The sequence below is a fragment of the Anolis carolinensis genome, chromosome 4, assembly GCF_035594765.1.
Source record: "Anolis carolinensis isolate JA03-04 chromosome 4, rAnoCar3.1.pri, whole genome shotgun sequence".
In the NCBI taxonomy this organism is placed as follows: Eukaryota; Metazoa; Chordata; class Lepidosauria; order Squamata; family Dactyloidae; genus Anolis; species Anolis carolinensis.
The window spans coordinates 123,959,276-123,979,295 of NC_085844.1; the positions used below are offsets into that span (position 1 = coordinate 123,959,276).

Below are 20,020 nucleotides of genomic sequence, written 5' to 3' on the forward strand. Positions count from 1 at the left end.
GACTTGTTCTGTTCTCTGATGGTTCTGCAAGAGTAGTACATAAACAACACAGAATCCCACCACTTACAGAGGAGATGTGTGAGCCATGGAGGTTGGTTGTGATGGACAATGGCCACGCAGGCAGTGTTGAGGGCCACTATACTCAAGACGAGCCAATAGAACACCTGGGATTTCACCATGTGACGGACGGAGATGCGCAGGAGGCGTTCCTTGTGTCGGAAGTAATTCGCTCCATCCAATTTAGCACTCTTGATGCTGGCCCGGGCAAGTGGGGTACCTATGGGGGAATCAGGTAAAATAAATAAGCATGGGCGTTCTAGAAAAGGAAAAATGTACAAGTCAAACCTCTCCTATCCAAATGTTTATAGAAGAGGAAGCCACCATCTCATGGAGAACTTGAGCAACATAAAGAACTGGATTTCATTCAGCACATATGTGGGGAGAATTCAAATTGGCTGCTTGCCCCATGTGTGTGTGTATGTGTGTGAGAGAGATAATCATGTACACAAATGAGTACATTATTTTGAGAAACCAGCTCTTTCTCATCCCATGCCTATTACTCAACATATTAAAAATGTTTAGCCTGGACCATATTTAAAGTTCAGTGTTTGTGAACAATATATCTGTATACAGATACAAAAGCTTCAAAGTAGTAAATTATAACGTACATAAAGCCACTGGTACAAATGTTCTAAGCAATCAACACAAAACCATATCTGCTGAATCAAAGCCATTAATTTACCAGAACTAAGCCATAGTAAGCAGAGTCCTTTTGTCCTGACGTACATTCACGCTGCATGAGACACTAATGAAAACACAGACACATATTTTTATAGACCCCTGTCAAATACTGCCTAAGCAAGAAAGGTTTTAAAACACACATTATTCAAAATCCATTCTGCCAGGCATTTTAACACACACACACACACAAATCCCAAACTGTTTATTATTTGTGTTTGTCATATTGGGTTCAATAAACAGAATGCACGGTGTGTATTATTTATTCCAATCAACTTTGCAGTTAACTCTTTTGTACTTGCATGACAACCTGTTCTTCTGGCAGCACTAGCAAAGGCCGATGAGATGTTTCCACTACCTGCAAGACGCTTGAAGCTTGGAGGAAAGGAAGCTATGCGAGTACTTTTTTGAGGACAGATGCGTAAAAGAAAACACAGTGACTACACCTTTAATTTAAGAGTTGCATAGAAGGGAATATTCCAAAACATGCAGCATTTCACACCCTTTCATAGCAAGCTGTACTACACGAAACCCCTCTACCACAAAGCGACAAAGTATAGCAACATTAGTCAGTAGCGGCAAAAAAAGAAACAAAAAGAAACAGTTTTGCATCATTTAGGAAGAGTGATATATTTATTAAGGCATAAGCTTTTGTGGATTACAGTCTGCTTCAACAGTCACAGGAAATGTTATACATAGCTCACACACATATAGAGAGGGGAAAGAAAAGGGTAGAGAGGTGGGATTAGATGGCAATGAAATGCAAAAATTATACCCTGTGACAGTTTAATTCAAGTTTAAATGAGTGCAAAATAAGCACAGTGACCATTCACAATAGCAATAATTGATGACTGATAAGGCAATGAACTTTTCCCGGCTGAGTAAATTAACAGAAACTACTGTCTTTATACACGCCCAAAGAAATGAATTCAGGCTTTCAATTCAGCCATTTCGTGCTAGTGCTGTTGAGTACCCCTCTTTGCTATCAAGTCATTTCTTCTCTCTGGCCCCTTCCACACAGCTGTATAAAATCCACATTGGATTGAATTATATGGCAGTGTAGACTCAGATAATCCAGTTCAAAGCAGATATTGTGGATTATCTGCCTTGATATTCTGGGTTCTATGGCTGTGTGGAAGAGCCCTCTGTTCCACATCCAATTCCTTTCTGTCATGCTGCACCCAGAGCTGGTCCAACAATGAGGTGAATTAAGCAGTCGCTTTGGGCGCAAAACATACAGGGGCACAGTCAAGACTGCTTTTTCTGTTGATTTGTTGTAAAACATGATGTTTTGGTGCTTAATTTGTAAAATCTTAATGTAATTTGATGTTTAATAGGCTTTTCCTTAATCCCTCCTTATTATCCAACATTTTCGCTTATCCAATGCTTTTATTTTTCAGTTGTTGGTTTTTTTTTGGGAGGGGTGTGCCAAAATTCTGTTCGCCTACACTTGAAAAATACCTAAGACAGGCTCTGGCTGCGCCCATGTCTTTTGTGCCTCTTTCCTTTCAGATTCATTGCAACCTCATGGCTGCACTCCTTCTTTGTCTACCCCAGGCTGCTCTCAACTTTTCATCTCTACCACAAAATCTTGAAGTCTAGAAATACGAGGAAGAACATGGGTAGCTCCAACCGACTGCCATCCTGAATCCCAAACTAGGATGTTTGGCCCTCCAAATATTTAAGGCTACAATTCCCTCAAGCTACCTATTCGGGCTGTGGTTTGGAGAGGGAAAGTGGTTGGTGCTCCAAAACATCTGGTAAAAAAGATAAAAGTTTCCCCTGACGTTAAGTCTGGTCATGTCTGACTCTGGGGGTTGGTACTCATCTCCATTTCTAAGCCGAAGAGCTGGCGTTGTCTGTAGACATCTCCAAGGTCATGTGGCCGGCATGACTGCATGGAGCGCTGTTACCTTCCCGCTCACTGACCTATTGATCTACTCACATTGGCATATTTTTGAACTGCTAGGTTGGCAGGAGCTGGAGCTAACAGCGGCCACTCATGCCGCTCCTGGGGTTTGAACCTTGGACCTTTCGGTCTGCAAGTTCAGCAGCTCAGTGCTTTAACACACTTTGCCACCGGGGCTCCTTTTTAAAACATCTGGAAGGACCTAAAATACGGTCATTCTCATGGCTAGGAAATAATGAGGCTAGCACTCATAATTAGTTTATTTTAATGAAGAGATCACTATTACTACTTGTTTATAATAATGAGGAATAATTTGACACCTTTTGCACTGTACGTAAAACTACTTTTACAATTATAAAGGCAGGACTTCAGTAAATGGTAAAGTAGATGTATCCAGTGGTCCAGGTCCAGGCTTGTGCTGTGCCTCATGTGACAAAATGAAAAATCATGCATAGTTTGATCAGCCTACACACTGGCTTGCCAAAAAAAAAAAAGAAAAGAAAAGAAAGAAAGAAAATATGCCACGCAGATGATACTTGCAAAATCACTGTCTGTATAAACTTGCAAACTTAGACTGTCACCTGGATTCAAAACTAAACAGAAATCCTAAGTTTGCTTCAAATACTACACAACTCTTTAAAGACCATTCCATGCAGCAATGGATGGCTCACTGACATATCTGCTCAGGAAACTAACTGCAAATGAAATGTCTGCCCTGGTGTAATTGATTATATACAACAACAGTCCAATAATGCTCCTGTATAGTGCTTTATTCTCAAACGGCTCAGATTTCTCCACCTATGAAACCTAAAATCGTCAGTGACTGAACACCCTTGCAATCCTGCATATTCATATCTTCCACACTTGCATTATCTTCCCTTTTTGGCTCAAAATGAAGCTTCCCTTCTCATTCCGTGCAATATTTACACCCCAAAATACTTCACTGGTCCTAAGTTCCTCACCTTAAAATGTTTGCCCAGTTCTTCCTCGAACTGTTGAATTTCCAAAAGCGACTCCGCCAAAAAACGTAAATCATCCACGAATATAATAGGTGTCTGATAATCCTGCTTCTGGCTCCTTGTAAATACTAGGCTTGATCGATCCATGAAAAATTTGATTCTAAACTCGTTTCAAATCTAGAGGGGGCAGTTTTTCGTTTTTGTTGCTAATAACGAATTTGGCCCCCAAAATTTTTCGAAATTAACGAAAATTCGTTATTTTCTAAATTAATTCGTTAATGGCGGACGCGCATGCGCGGTGGCCCAAAAACAGCCCGAAGGGGGGGGGGACTTAGGGGGCTCTCCCGCCCTCATTTTTTGAGTGATCTTCTTCAAACTTGGTACAGTGGTAGAACACATTTAACACTGATAGCTCACCAAAATGTGGAACGTTTCCCTTATCCTCTGATTTTTGGCAAATTTTCATAGCTTTTATAATAAACCTTTTTTTAATAATTGCAGTAATCTGTTCCTGGTTTGAAAGTCTTATTTCCTGTTAAATTGGGTTGTCTTTACTGTGAAAGTCATTGTTCTACTTCAGAAACTTTGTTTTTGTGGCTGAAACTTTGTTAAATTGGTGTGTGTGTGATATATACTGTGTATATAGTCCCTGCATAATGTGTGTGTGTGTGTGTGTGTGTGTGTGTGTGTGTGTGTGTGTGTGTATAGGTAAAGGTAAAGGTATCCCTTGACGTTAAGTTCAGTCATGTCTGACTCTGGGGGTTGGTGCTCATCTCCATTTCTAAGCCCAAGAGCCAGTGTTGTCCATAGACACCTCCAAGGTCATGTGGCCGGCATGACTACATGGAGTGCCATTACCTTCCCAGAAACACCCAGAAAATGGGAATTCCAGACAGGAAACAATCAGGGCCAGCTAATACCTCCCAACAAAGGATTCCCCCAGGTAGGAAGCAGCCAGGCTTTGAAGCTGCAAGGCTATTCAATGCTAATCAAGGTGACCAATTGCAACATTCACACTTGCCTCCCACAGACAAGAGTTCTTTCTCCCACCCTGGACCTTCCACAGATATATAAACCCCACTTGCCTAGCTTCGCACAGACGTCAAAACCTCTATGTCTGCCACAGATGTGGGTGAAACGTCAGGAGAGAATGCTTCTGGCACATGGCCATAGAGCCTGGAATACATACCACAACAGTGTGATCCCGGCCATGAAAGCTTTCGACAACACAACCACAGTATCCATTCAAGTTCATGTAGCGTGGTATGGTCTGGAGACCTGTATTGGGGGGAGGGAGGGTGCGAATCTGGGCCCCTGGGAGCAGCCGAGGATGGGCCTGGCCCACACCCCCTCGCATCCCGGGCCTCTTCCTTCCTCTTCCTTTTGTTATTTAAACTATATATTGTGAAATTATGGTGTGTTTTTTTTCATGCGTGTTCTGTGTTCAAGATAGGGAGACCAAAGAGGAAAAGCAAGGGAGGGACGGAGGCCCCAACACTTCCGGCTCCCATGCGAACTCCCCCCTTGTGTGCCTTGGAGGGTGGAGCATGCGCACTGGCTCTCCCTTTCTCTATGGCTCTTTTCAGGTCGCTTGGGAACCCGAAGTGCCTCCTCCCTTTGCCTTTGTGTCCAAGAAGGAGAGAAGGACGTTGCAAGGTTTGCATTGAGGGTGTTTCTCTGGTGGGTTTGGCTTGGAAGGGGGCTCATTAAGGCCCAATTAATTAATGCACTGAGCTGAGGCGAGGCGGCGGCGGCGGCGGCCATTTCCCCCCTCCGTCTTCCTCCTCCTCCTCGGCCTCCTTCCCCCTCGCCCCCTCCCATTGGCTGAGCCTCCCATTGGCTGAGGGGCAAAAGGAAAGGAGTTTGGGTGCTTTGCAAAAGCTTTTTTTTCTTAACAAAAAAACGAAGAAATTAGAAAAAACGGCCTCTCGCGATTCGAAACCGCGATATCCAGACGTGTGGACAACCAAGGTTCGATATTGCTTCAAAACAATCGAAAATAACGAATCAATAACGGTAAACGGGGAAAACGAATTATTTGAGCAAGCCTAGTAAATACACATGGGGCTGCTCTGCTCCTAACAAAACCCATTTATTCCACTCAAACCCCATTTAAGCAATCATGCCAAGCAAGTCCATCTTCAATCAGCCCTAACCACATCTCTTTTTCCCTCTGAAGTAAGTTCCCAAATTCCTCAAAAGACTGAGGGTCGTGGCTCACTGAACAAACCCTAAATCTCTCTGGTTTCTGTATGATCCTCGTGGATCTTCTAAGGCCTGCCTCATGACTGATACTGGGCAATTCACCATCATCCTGTTCTTTATCTTTATCTCATCCTCAGATGTGTCCCCATATAATCTGGTAGATTTCCTAGACTTAAATTATTTAACAACAGGACTCCTTGAAATTTGTTGTTTGCTATCACTAGTGCCTTCTGTCCAAGTGATAGGATCTTGCTTACAAGTCTCCCCATTTGTGATGGGTAGGAAAACCTCATGGTTTGCATGTACCAGCAGTTAGAACTGCTTCTCCCCCAAAAGTTTGGGGCTGACCTGAATTCTCTAATAAGGAATCTTTTACAGTTTGAATCTTTTTCATATACAGTAGTCTCACTTATCCAACACTCGCTAATCCAACGTTCTGGATTATCCAACGCATTTTTGTAGTCAATATTTTCAATACATTGTGATATTTTGGTGCTAAATTTGTAAATACAGTAATTACTACATAGCATTACTGTGTATTGAACTACTTTTTCTGTCAAATTTGTTGTATAATATGATGTTTTGGTGCTTAATTTGTAAAATCATAACCTAATTTGATGTTTAATAGGCTTTTCCTTAATCCCTCATTATCCAACATATTCATTTATCCAACATTCTGCCGGCCCGTTTATGTTGGATAAGTGAGACTCTACTGTGTATTTAAATTTTCCCATTCTCAGCACTCTTACAAGCATATGGGAGTCTGTGCTTTATGCCTTCCTGCTTGAGAAAGTTTTCCAGATTTTGTGAGGAAACTTCTCCTCCTCTGTCTGTTTGCAATGCCTTAATTTCGGCATTAAACTGCTTCTTTACATAGGCCACCAAGCTCTTAAACATAACAAAAACTTCACTCTTTTTCTTTAGAATAAAATCCCAAGCAAAATTAGAGTGGTCATCCAAAATACATAAACAGAAAATTGCCCAGCCTTTACTGGGCTTAAATGGGCCAATTAGATCTGCATGCACCAATTGAAAGGGTTTCTCTGAATTCCTCAAACTTTTCTTGTAAATTGGTACTGACTGGGCTTTTGTCTTTTTGCAAATGTTGCAGTCTAGAAATTTCTTAAAGTCCTTTAACCAAATTCCTTCACCAAATTCCTGCATGTTATATAACACCTTAAAACTTGGATGTCTTAATGTCCTGTGAAAATCATGTATACACCCTTGATGAAGAAGAGTATTTTTGCTAATCATGTTAACCTTACATTGATTGGCTCTTTGGGGTTAGCGCATATAAGTCTCCCTGCAACTTTCCAGTCCCACATAGTTTGTTCCCTTTTAAATTTTTGACTTTGTCCCCAGAGAAATTTAATATACCCCTCTTTATCCAGTTTAGGTGCTGATATAAGGTTGTATTCTACCTCTGAAATTAAAAGCACATTTTTCAATGTTCTGCCCAAATGTTTAACATAAACCTCCTCTTGCCCCTCAACATAACTCTTACCATCTGCAAGGGATACCCCAGCACATTCAGGTTTAGCAAGGTTTGAAATTAGCCCTCTATCATTTACAATATCCCGAGAGCACCCAGAGTCAATATAGAAAATGTCCTTATTTTCTGAATGCACCATCCTGACATGCGATGAGCCTCTCCTCTGGTTCACTTTTTCTCCTACTTAGGACAGTTTTTTAGATGTGTCATTGTAGCACCACTGCAGTTAAAACAGAATTGGGTCATAGACACTAATATTCTGTCTCAGTCTTACCCACTGAGGAGATATCCACACGCTCATCACTGGAGTCACGATTCATGACTTCTGTCCGGTTTCTTTTAATGGTTGCTCTCCTGAGAACTAGAAAGGGAGGGGGAAAGGGAGAACAGAGAGCACTATTACCCTATGCATTTCCCAGTATAAGAGTGCATCACGGGAAGCAGGCAATTCACAATTTCAGCAGAACAACATTGTCGTAACCTTAGACTGATCACTGATCTCCTGGAGGCAGACTGTAGGAAAGCATTTATTTTATAAAAAGAGGCCATTAACAGATTATTTAGGTTTATTTAAAAAATGCTTTCCAGGCTGTGTCCCACCAGGAAATGGTAGGAAAGGAGCAACAACATGTGATAAGTCCAAGACAAAGATTCTGTTATCCCAATGCACTTACAATCTGCCTGGCTTGTACAATAAACTCCATGCACTTTAGACTTATCAACCACAAAGCTCATGTAAATGAAGAGGTGGGCTATGCTGATAGAAAGCAGGATCAATTCTGAAAGGAAGCTACTCTGTACCTATTAGTGTTTCCTGAAAGTCATTTTTCTTTTGGGGAAAAAAAAGAAAGACTGTGTGTAAATACAGTTGCAATGAAGGCAACATGTCTCTTTTGCCCCTAACCATAGTCCAGGGAGGAGGTCCTTTCCAAGTCTTAACTCCACACTAGGGATATTAATTTTATATTTGTGACAATGGAAAGGAAAGGCAGCATTGGCAGAAACATTGTTGCTGCTGTGTGTACACCTTTGGTCCTCCAGATGCTTGAGGCCTCATCTACACCAGTGGTTCTCAACCTGTGTGTCCCCAGGTGTTTTGGCCTACAACTCCCAGAAATCGCAGCCAGTTTACCAGCTGTTAGGATTTCTGGGAGTTGAAGGCCAAAACATCGGGGGACCCACAGGTTGAGAACCACTTATCTACACTGTCATGCAATGCAGTTTCATAATGCTGTTTAACTGCATTGAACTCCACTATATGGCAGTGCTGACTCGTATAACGCAGTTCAATGCAGTTAAACTGCATTATATGCCAGTATAGATGTGGCCTGAGACTTCAACTACCAGAGAACCCAGCCAAGTTGACCAACTGCTTGGAATCCTGGGAGATGAAGTCCAAACTTCCAGGTGTAACATAATTCATTAAAAATAATATTGAATTTTCAGTAATTTCTTACCTTCTAAAGCTGATGTGCCAGAATTTTTGTTCTCTTCAGCCAGCATTACTTCTTCTACACAAAAAGGGGTAAAATTAGACTCTTTAGGAATATGTTTGTCATCTATTTAGTAACAAGGTTCCAGCACAGTAATTAAAGAAAAGATACAGATCTCAACAGAATGTGGGGGCAAGAAGGGTTATAAAAAGAAGGAAGGCAGATAATAAAGTAAAATGGAGCAACACCAGCATAAGAGCACAATTTTACATATTGGGAGTTGCCAGGACTCAAGAGTTTGAACCTTCAAGACTTTAGCCTCATTCTGAGATTTCTAAAACAAAGAAAGAAAACCTTCAGAATCAAGGAGGAAAACAGATACCACTAAAGTCTTTCAAAATAAAATTTTAAGAACAACAAAAATACATCAATCCAATTAAGGGTTATCAATGTAGAGATCAGAAATGTAATAATAACAACAGCTATTGCACAAAAAATGCCACCAATAGAAGAGTTTAGGTTTTATTTTGTTTTTAAAAAAACCTCTCAGAATTTTTCCAACCAGCATGTTGTTCTCCAGAGAAAAGCTATTTCAAATTATTTGTTGTGTAAAACTGAACTGGATTTCTACTCATATAGTGTGTTGGGATGGGGATGATAAAATAACTGTAGCTCTGGCAAAGACTCAAAATGGGACACTGAATTTGGGAGTTTCTTTCTATGAGAAGCTAGGTGGGACCACTCCTGATTTCCTTTTTCCAACAGGCAAGCTTCTTTTGGGGGTTATGTTTTATTCGTTTTTTAAACTTTTGTATGCATTTTAAATGATTTTATACTGTTTAATGTCAGTAATATTAATTATTTTAAATATATATACATATATATTGTCAAGCATTTTCAGTTAATTTTGTTTGGGAGTGACTTTGGATCCCACTCTGGGAGAAAGGCAACAAACAAATGAAATAATTAATAAATAAATGTGTTATTAAAGAAAGATAAAAAAGAGATATTTTGGGTTATTTTTCAGAGAGTATAGCGTACAATTCCATGCATATTTAATCAGAAGTAAGCTCCATTGCAGTCAATGAGACTTACTTTCAAGTAAACATTCTGAAGAATCCAGGCAAACAATGTTGTAATAGGACCACTTGACAAAACAATTTATCTTGGAATTATTGGACCAATAATGGTGGTATCCTTAGGTGAGAGTGACCATGTTATCCTGGAGTTTGTGTTACAGATGAAAGGGGAAACTAAGAGAAGTGAGATATATGTTCTAGACCAGTGGTTTTCAACCTGAGGTTCCCAGATGTTTTTGGCCTTAAACTCCCAGAAATCCTAATAGATGGTAAACTGGCTGGGATTTCTGGAATTTGTAGGCCAAAAACATCTGGGGACCCCAGGTTGAGAACCACTGTTCTAGACTTTAGGAGAGCTGATTTCAGGAAATTTAGGGAAATATTGAATGCGATGCCATGGGAGGAATACAAAAAGAGTTAATGTTGTAACCTCCCCCGAGTTGCAGAGAGAGGTGGGTAAGAAATAAAATTATTATTATTATTATTATTATTATTATTATTATTATTATTATTATTATTATTATTGATAGATTGGAGTTTCTTAAAAGTGAGATACGAAAGACACAATTGTAAACAGTGCCAACAGGAAGAAAAAATACCTCGTATTTACTCAAGTGTAGTGTGCCATCAATTGTAATGTGCATCTCAATTTTGAGGTTCTGGTCAGTTAAGGAGGTTTAGGAAAAAACACACAAAGATCAATTTCATGATGAAGGTTGGGACAAAGTAGGTCAAACCCATGAGGCAACTATGAAGCAGGAAAGGTGAAGGAAAGAGAGACAGTCAAGTGAGACTCAAGAAAAATCAGAGGTCCAAAGAAAATCCTTAGGCAAGGAAGCTATGGGCATGGGGTAGCCAAGTGTAAATACTGATAAAATTTACAAGCTTGTGACAGTTCCATAAAAGGGCCAGGTCTACTAGCTGAAACCATTGTGTATTGCTTCAGTTTTATAACCTAGCTATCTTAGGAGAGTCCAATAGTTAGTAGGATGGAGCTCTGAATTTCAAATCTTTATTTGAACACCAAGTTATAATTGGAACATGCTACCGGTACCTGGAAAATGTTGCACATTATCCTAAGTATATAATCATGCTTGCAAAATATAATTTGCCTCAGTATTGCTGCTTTCATTATGGGTCCTACAGCATGTGAGCTATGTATTATAATGACACTTTGCGTTAGGACACAAAGCTATGAATGTATGCATTGGTTTTTGGGCTTTGGCAGCTCTTTTCATTTTTACAAATTCCTATTGTTCTAAAATTGGTTTTTCTGTAGTTCCACACATAAGATCTGACTCTAAAGATATCAGTGCCCGATCCTAGTTTACCTGCTTTATCTATCCATGCTCGGTAGCCATTCAGTTCCCGCTCAATCTGCTGCTGTCTCCTCAGTTTCATGAAAGCCCGACGATTTTCCACTCGCTCTCTTTCTTTGGCAAATTCCCTGTAAAGGTGGAAGGTCAAGACCAAGTCAGAGTTTTACCAATCTCCAGCTTTTAATATTATAGCAGAGAGTCATTATGACTAAGTCATAATGCATGGAGGAAAACGCCAACATAGGCTATAACAGGAAAAAAGGATTAGTGATTCTGATGTGAAAAGCAAAAACCTCATGAGATGAGACTGACTGCCAGATATCTGAATTGATTTATTACTATGTTTATAGTAATAAACTTAGCTCTGGTCTAAGTTGTTGAAGAAGGCACAAGATTGTTCCCTCCTCCTTTCTTCCCCTCAAATCACTGTGTAAAGGTTAGTTAGAGACCCTATAATTGGCCTGAGAGTTGGCTGATGAAAATATCTCAGGTTGTAGTACTCTACATATCAATGGACTAAGTTCAGGAAGAGAGAGTCCCTGGTCTTTGCCATCATCTCCCACTATGTGTGCATACAGCACATAAGTAATTCATCTCAAAAGCAATTCTTGTGGTCATCATAATTCAACAGCTGTCTTAAAGGCACAGAAACTGATTTTTCTGTTAATGTAATAGGGATCTGATTGGTTTTATCTCCTACACTGTTAAGTAACTCTCTGCATTGTGTACCCTTCGGGGTGAGAAAGGCGGGGTATAAATAGGGCAAATAAATAAATGTCTGTGCCTTCAAGTCATCTGTCGACTTGTTTTGTTGTTTATTCGTTTAGTCACTTCTGACTCTTTGTGACCCCATGGACCAGCCCACTTCAGAGCTCTGTCAGCTGTCGCAACCCCCAGCTTCTTCAAAGTCAAGCCAGTCACTTCAAGGATACCATCCATCCATCTTGCCTTGGTCTGCCCCTTTTCCTTTTTCCTTCCATTTTCCCCAGCATCATTGTCTTCTCCAAGTTTTCCTGTCTTCTCATTATGGGGCCAAAGTACTTCATCTTTGCCTCTAATATCCTTCCCTTCAGTTAGCAGTCGGGCATTATTTCCTGAAGTATGGACTGGTTTGATCTTCTTGCGGTTCAAGGCACTCTCAGAATTTTCCTCCAACACCACAGTTCAAATGTCTCCGTCTTCCTTTGCTCAGCTTTCCTTATGGTCCAGCTCTCAGATCCATACGTTACTAAGGGGAATACCATTGCTTTAACTCTGTGGACCTTCATTGCCAGTGTGATGTCTCTGCTCTTCACTATTTTGTCAAGGTTGGCCATTGCTCTCCTCCCAAGAAGTAAACGTTTTCTGATTTCCTGGCAGCAATCTGCATCTGCAGTAATCTTTGTGCCTAGAAATACAAATTCTGCCACTGCTTCCACGTTTTCTCCCTCTATTTGCCAGTTATCAATCGTTCTGGTTGCCGTAATCTTGGTTTTCTTGATGTTTAACTGCAACCCAGCTTTTTCACTTTCTTCTTTCACCTTGGTTATAAGGCTCCTCAGCTCCTCCTCGCTTTCAGGATCCATCAAAGCCAATTACTTGTAGTGACCCCATGAATTTCATAAAGTTTTCTTACACAAGTTTTGTCAGTTCCTTCCTTTGAAATACCGCCTACAGCCCTTGGTCTTCATTGGCAGTCTCCCATCCAAGTCCTAATAGAAGTTGACCATACTTTTTGTTCTTCAATTGTATTTCATTATTTGGGGAGAGGAGAGGATTGACATTTGCACCTTTGGGCTCCAGGAGCTCAAAAGTCTGAGATGGCTGTGTTATTTTGATTTGTATAAGCTGTTGTTTTAGTGCACTGTTTTTGGGCATTGATTTTTGCCAATTTATGTAAGCCGCCTTGAGACCCCTTGGGTGAGAAAGGCGGGGTAAAAATGCTGTCAATAAAAATAAATAAATGAATAAATAGGTCCCTGAAATCATGTGATGCAGTCCCAAGAGTCAATCCACACAGGGCCAAAAGCTGGTAAGATTCAGACCTTAGCTTAAGGTCCGACTCTTACCAGGTGTTTAATTACTATGGAATAAACTGGTAAAACATGGTTTACTCCACATTAATTCGCTTTTCCCGGAGGCATCATTTGGATGACTCTAGTAAAAGTGAGACAGGTCTCACATTAAAGGCCTGTCTATGCTGGCCATCGCTTTCCAAGGACAATTTTAAATAGTGCGAAGGGTACGTGGGAGCCTGGAGCAGTTGTTGAAGGAAACCTTTGCAAAAGAAACAGAAAAAGTAGTAAGATTTTGAAAGTTGCACACTTGAAAGCTGAAAGTGTTGCCTTACAGTCCAGGTGAAGGCAGATAAAAGCAGAACTTGTGTATAATTCAGAGGGCAGGGTTATAGCTGCCTTGCTGCTCAAACTCAACATCTCTTATCTCCCTAATACACTTAATATTCCTCTCATTTGCTGCACTGGCTTTTAGCAATCAAAAGATTCTCTCTCCTTGGGTCCATCATATATAAGCCTTCAAGTGTGTGCTGGCACACAAACACACACAAATATACCCTCACACAGAAAAAGGCTGAAGTGTTGCTGTTGGGGTGGGGGCGTGGTGGATGCATTAGTCAAAGGGAATGTATTTTGCTGCAGCCTTGCTGCATAGTCACAGAATCTGCTGAAGGTGTGGAAGGGTGGGCTCAAGGAAAGACAGGAGGGGGAGCAAGAGCGTAGTCAAGGTCCCTCCAGTAAGACTCTGGGCTCCCTTGGTAACCACACAATTCCCACAAGAAGGAAGCTTTATGGATCTCACACAGCATCTATTTTCTCTTCCTTGTCACATCTGCAAAACTGACACTCTGGCAGAGAATGACATATAGAATCAAAAATAACCGCGATGAATCAAGTGATAAAGCAGTCTTTGTCTCTTCACCTGTTTAGTTCTAGGCTCCCCCCCCCCCCCCACACACACACAAACAGACACAGGAGAAAGGTTTGGATAGATTTGCCTCCACATAATGGCAGCATGGCCACTTCAGAAAGATAAGCATTTCTCCCATACTAAATATCTAATGGAAGGTGCAGACACACACACCACCTCAAAGTGATGAATTACTATTCATATCATACCTCACCATTAAAGGTAGTCTGCAAACTGTAATAGGACTATGACTACTAAGCAAGTATAGATTTGGTCAGCTTCTTGAACAGGGTGACCACTAATGGTCATGTATAAGCCTACATTAAAAGCATATATTTAAAATGATTTAAAAAAAGACTGGTCCATGAGGTCACAAAGAGTCGGAAGCGACTGAACAAATAAACAACAACAACTACAGTAGAGTCTCACTTATCCAACACTCGCTTATCCAACGTTCTGGATTATCCAACACATTTTTGTAGTCAATGTTTTCAATACATCGTGATATTTTGGTGCTAAATTCGTAAATACAGTAATTACTACATAGCATTACTGCATATTGAACTACTTTTTCTATCAAATTTGTTGTATAACATGATGTTTTGGTGCATAATTTGTAAAATCATAACCTATTTTGATGTTTAATAGGTTTTTTTCTTAATCTCTCCTTATTATCCTACCTATTCACTTATCCAACGTTCTGCTGGCCCGTTTACATTGGATAAGCAAGACTCTACTGTATGTGGAAAAAACAGGGTTTGCAATGAAATTGATGCCTATTAAGGAGGTGCAATCAATCTCAGCATTCAAATTAGTATACTTGTAACATACATGTTTTCAAAAACATATTTTTCCTCACCTATGCATATTTTAGGCCGCAGTCTTAAATGTGTACCTTACATTTATCAGATGGGTGCTTTGTTATCAGTGTGGTTGCACTGAAAGGGGAAAGGAACAGCTTAGAACTAAATAGCCCTATAGGGACAGCTCCAAAGAAAGATGTTTTCTAGCAAAAACTGGGATTGGGTCCAATAAATTGAGCTATTTTCCCACAGACTAGATGTAGATAGTTTTTTGTATGCTCAGTTCAAATCCAGAAACCACACTGCCATCATCCCAAGTGTGAAAGTGACAAGATTTTCCCGTAATAAAAGGAGAGCACTCAGCAGAGCTTTAAAAGCCCTGCTTCTGTCACATTTTGTTTACAAAAAGACAAGTTTCAGGAAAAGATTCACCTTTTTATGGCCCCTGTGCAGTCCCACATAAGACAATCCCTTTCTGGGGTATTGTGTGGTTTCCGAGCTGTATGGCCATGTTCTAGCAGCATTTTCTCCTGCTAGAACATGGCCATTTAGTCCGGAAACCACACAAACACTCCAATGATTCTGACCATGAAAGCCTTCAACAATACAATCCCTGTCTGTATTTATTTCACTTGGAGAATATCAAGTAAGCCGCCCTGAGTCCCCTCGGGGAGAAGGGCGGGGTAGAAATATCGGAAATAAGAACAGTAGTACTATACATCTGTTAGTAAACATATTGATATATGACACTCGTGGTGTACTTTTTGAGAATATGTGCCACTCTTCTTACTTCCCTCTTAAGCAGTGGTTCTCAACCTGGCATCCCCAGATGTTTTTGGCCTTCAACTCCCAGAAATCCTAACAGCTGGTAAACTGGTTGGGTTTCTGGGAGTTGTAGGCCAAAAACAACTGGAGACCCCAGGCTGAGAACCACTGCTTTTGGCAAACCAATTTTATGACAGAGGTGTCAACTCATTTTCACTGAGGGCCACATCAACCTTGTAGTTGCCTTCAAACGAGTGTTGAATCCATGAGTACAGAATCCATAGATATAAAAGGCCAACTATGATTTTTGTTTTACATAGTGGTCAGTGTTCTTTAGCTTTTACTCAGTTTTCATCCCCAAATGTTACTGAATGAATACTCCCATCACTTTTGGTTATCTACCATGCAGATTGGTAATAATGGGAATTGCAGCCCAACAGCACTTGGGCTGAGGTTGGGGAAAGGTTAAAAGATATTTTAATGTCAGGCACTATATCCATACGCCTTGTATCTAAATTCAAACCCCACTATCCTGACTAAACTACAGCCTTTCAGATATTACTGTATCACAACTCCCAACAGCTCTAGTAATGATGTGAAATGATACGGAATACAGGAGTTGTAGTCCAGCATTTTGGGGGGGGGGGGCACATAAAATGACATAGTGGGCAGGATTCAGCCCACGTGTTTTGAGTTTGACACATGTGATTTATGATATCTAGTACTCCAATCTTACCAATGGGGTGAAATTTACCAGAAAACACCACAAAAATACAATAGCAGCCAATGCACTGGGATAAGTTATCTGTAGATCTGAAGGAAAGCATCATCGTATGTTGATGATATCTTAGCAGTTTTTTTTGTTTCTAGCTGTTTATCAAAGAGAGGCTGTGGGGACAGACAAAGGTGAAGAATCCAAAATTTTAATCAATTCAAGCCAGAAGAATCGTGTGTAGGATGGATGAAAGTTTACAACTAAATTCAGATAAAATCACATTCTTACTAAAGAAGTGCATGCCTGATTTGAGGTTACTTTTGGTTTTGGCATCAAGGAAGTTCACATGGCAAAGGTAACCTGAAGTATAAGCTTCTGCTGGTCTTCCAGAGTTGCAGCCCCATCTAGATGCCTTTGAAGACCATTTGTAAGCTATCCAAGTGTTAGTATGTACTGTAGACTCACTTATTCAACATAAATGGACTGGCAGAAGATTGGATAAGCAAAAATGTTGGATAATAAGGAGGGATTAAGGAAAAGCCTATTAAACATCAAATTACGTTATGATTTTACAAATTAAGCACCAAAACATCATGTTTTACAATAAATCAACAGAAAAAGCAGTTCAATACATGGTAGCGTTATATAGTAATTATTGTATTTACAAATTTAGCACCAAAACATTGCAATGTATTGAAAACATTGACTACAAAAACATTGACTACTAAAAGACCGACTGCATTGGATAATACAGAACACTGGATAAGCGAAGGTTGGATAAGCGAGACTCTACTGTATTAGGTGGTCAGATAACTATATTGTTTGCCAGTGAATGTCAAAATCTGATTTAAGGTGTTGGTAGTAATCTTTAAAGCCCTATATAATTTAGGGCCAAGTGATGTAAAGGATAACTTTAATTGGTGTCTCCCTACCTGCACTATGAAGCCACTAGACAAGATTGTTGTTTATTCAACTCTGAGACCAACCAGACTAGGAAACATAGGGGCAAGACTTTTAGATAGTGACACCATACTTCTACAGAACAGTGTCATATTCCCAGCCCCATCTTTGTCCTTTAGAAGAACCCTGAAGACATATCTATTCTCAATGGCTGCTTGGGTATTTTTAGTTACTAAGTTGTTAATTGGATATCACAGTGTTTTAATTAAATTTGACACATTTTGTAACCTACTTTGAGAGTTGACTATGCATATTTAACTAAATAGAAAAGGAGAAATAGAGAGCTGAAAAGTGGGGCTCAGTCAAATAAAGTGTTTTTAAATGAGAAAATGATCAAAATATGAAGACGAAAAGCGAAGTATTTGTTCTGTGTAGCAATCCCAGAAGAAGGAAAAAAGCAACCAAGAAATAATTATGCCAAGGCATAATTAATAAGATCTTATCCAAAATAGTTCCAGATATTCTCCAGTGTTTCCAGAGTCCATCTTATCTTGTAGGCCACCAATGTTTACTTGAAGATAGAAAAATAGGACTGATTATGAGGTCGGAAAGACCATAATAAAACAAATCAACACAGTCATTTGATACAGTTTGGCTTGGCCTTATAAACTGGCTCCATGGAAAAGCTTAGCTCAAGTTAAGGTCAGTTCACATATGCAATATTTTGTCTAACCTAGACTTTCACTGGATATTCGTATGATCAGGTTCATTCAGCCAAATACGACGGAATTCACCTGTTCTTCAGCACATCAGCAAACAGTTGACTACATCAAGGTAAGTAGATGGTAATCTCTCATACTTACTTTAATTACCCAGGCACATGGGATGTATAAGGCTAGAGAAACACTACAGTTTTAAAAACCTACTGGAAAAACACAGCGAGAGCAAAAAGTAGGATATATTAGCATTGTCAATGCTGACCTTCATTTCACACATATTCCTTCTTTTTCGGAATGTGGAAATAAGACTGAAAACTTTGTTTCCTTTTCATAAAATGAAAAATCAATCTCAGTAAATCCACCTACTACTACAGATAGATGGAAGATTGAAATAGCATTTGTTGATTGTTCTCATCCATGTACGAAACCGCAGTGTCATTTCCTTTCCCACCATCCATTTTGTCCTGTACAATCATAAAAAACATTTAAAAGAAGAGAAGTCCTGCTAAATTCAACAAAGATTCCATCTTCTAATAGACAGGATTGTGTTTCCAGGAGTCCTCACTCAGATTCCTCCCACTTGTGAATGCTCTAGGGGCCTTTGAGTAGCCACTGTTGGAAGAAGAATTGCATTCGATGAAAATTGTGCTTTGCGACCAACTGGGTAGAATGTGGTTAAAGGCAGCTAGTTGCAGTTACTGAAAAACAGTTAGTGCAACTGAATACCAAGAGTTCATTTTCACCATTCTTTACTTGCACTCCCAGATTGGGACTTTAATAGATTTCATGGGCCTTCATTTACACAAAGGAGTATTTGCAGAACTTTACTCTCATAAAGGAGGGGGGAAAGGAAAAAGGAAGAGACAGCCATATGCTTCATTCTGCACGTCCTCAGAAACTTTGTTTACACAGTTGTCATGGCAACCAATTCAGAAATGCATATACATATTTCCATCTCTTCCAGGATAGGATAGGATGGGATGTTCTCCCTCTCGCTCCTTGTGCAATTATTCGTGTTATTATTCGTATATACATATAACCAATTAGGGAAATACAAATCTGTCACTTTTATTGTTCTTCATATTTTTGCATTCTTTCTCATTTATGAAAAAAAACCTGTGTATTTTGGTAAACTTCAGCATCACAAATGTGACTGAATTATGAAAGGCTGAAAGCCAGCCATAATTTTAAGAGCTGATCATTTAAAGCCCCTTGCATTAATGGATGAAACTGTGAGTTTTACTTTCTCTCACATTTTAATTCTATAAAGGAACTTGTAGACGTTGACACATTGTTATAAAAAGCAAACAAAATTTGTATTCTACTCTCTGATATAAAGATTTCACTCCTGTTTCACAATCATTAATGATTGATTGATAAAACAAAACATATTTTGTAGACATTGACAACTCACAGCTTAGAAAGAGATCTTGAAAAATTACTTTGGAGATAATTTAGGACCTCATCACACTGAGGTCCTTAAGCTGGGGGACAATAGGAAAATCCACCAGGCATCGGGGGAAACCAGTATTAAGCACCCACATCGCTCACATTGCCCGCATCACCCCCTTCCCCATCAAACGGGGGAAACCATCACTGCGTGGCTTCCCCCTACGCTGTCCTCGACTAAGGTCACCCATGTTCTCTGGGCTCCATCCTACGACGCTTCCAGGACAGAGCTCTGCTAGCAGTAGCCCCGAGTCATTCTGGCTCCGTTTTGGAAGTGTCATAGGACAGGGCAAAAGCCCTATGTGATGAGGTCCTTCATCAAATCTCTGCCCAGCATGCTTTGACATAGTGCAAAGAGACAAGGCCTTATATCTGTACACATGACTTTGCAGCCCACCATTCTGTAATCTATTCAGCGGCTTTGGGTTGAACATTTTTGTTAAATCAGATGCCTTCCTTTTGGCTGCTAAAGATACAGTAGTTAAATTTCTGGCACTTATACTGAGGCAATGGACATAAAAATAAATCTATATAAATCTATATATGTAAAAACGTAATGTGCATAATTAGGACTGAGTTAACAAAACCACTGGGCCAAATCACACCAAATTTGGCCACAAAACTAATCACC

General features: G+C 40.0%; 1 protein-coding gene across 6 annotated transcripts in view; it reads right to left on the reverse strand.

The window, feature by feature from the left end:
• Nucleotides 1–20,020, reverse strand: part of cacna1e (calcium voltage-gated channel subunit alpha1 E) — a 600,666-nt gene that overhangs the window by 130,170 nt on the left and 450,476 nt on the right. For all 6 annotated transcript variants that reach the window (XR_010005208.1, XM_062977736.1, XM_062977734.1 and 3 more), the window contains 4 exons: nt 11,147–11,262; nt 8,761–8,814; nt 7,578–7,664; nt 68–277 (listed from right to left, as the gene is read on the reverse strand). Coding sequence is in view for 5 of the 6 variants with exons in the window: in XM_062977736.1 (XP_062833806.1) it covers nt 68–277; nt 7,578–7,664; nt 8,761–8,814; nt 11,147–11,262 (467 nt within the window). In the remaining variant the exon portion in view is untranslated. The remainder of the gene's footprint in view (nt 1–67; nt 278–7,577; nt 7,665–8,760; nt 8,815–11,146; nt 11,263–20,020) is intronic.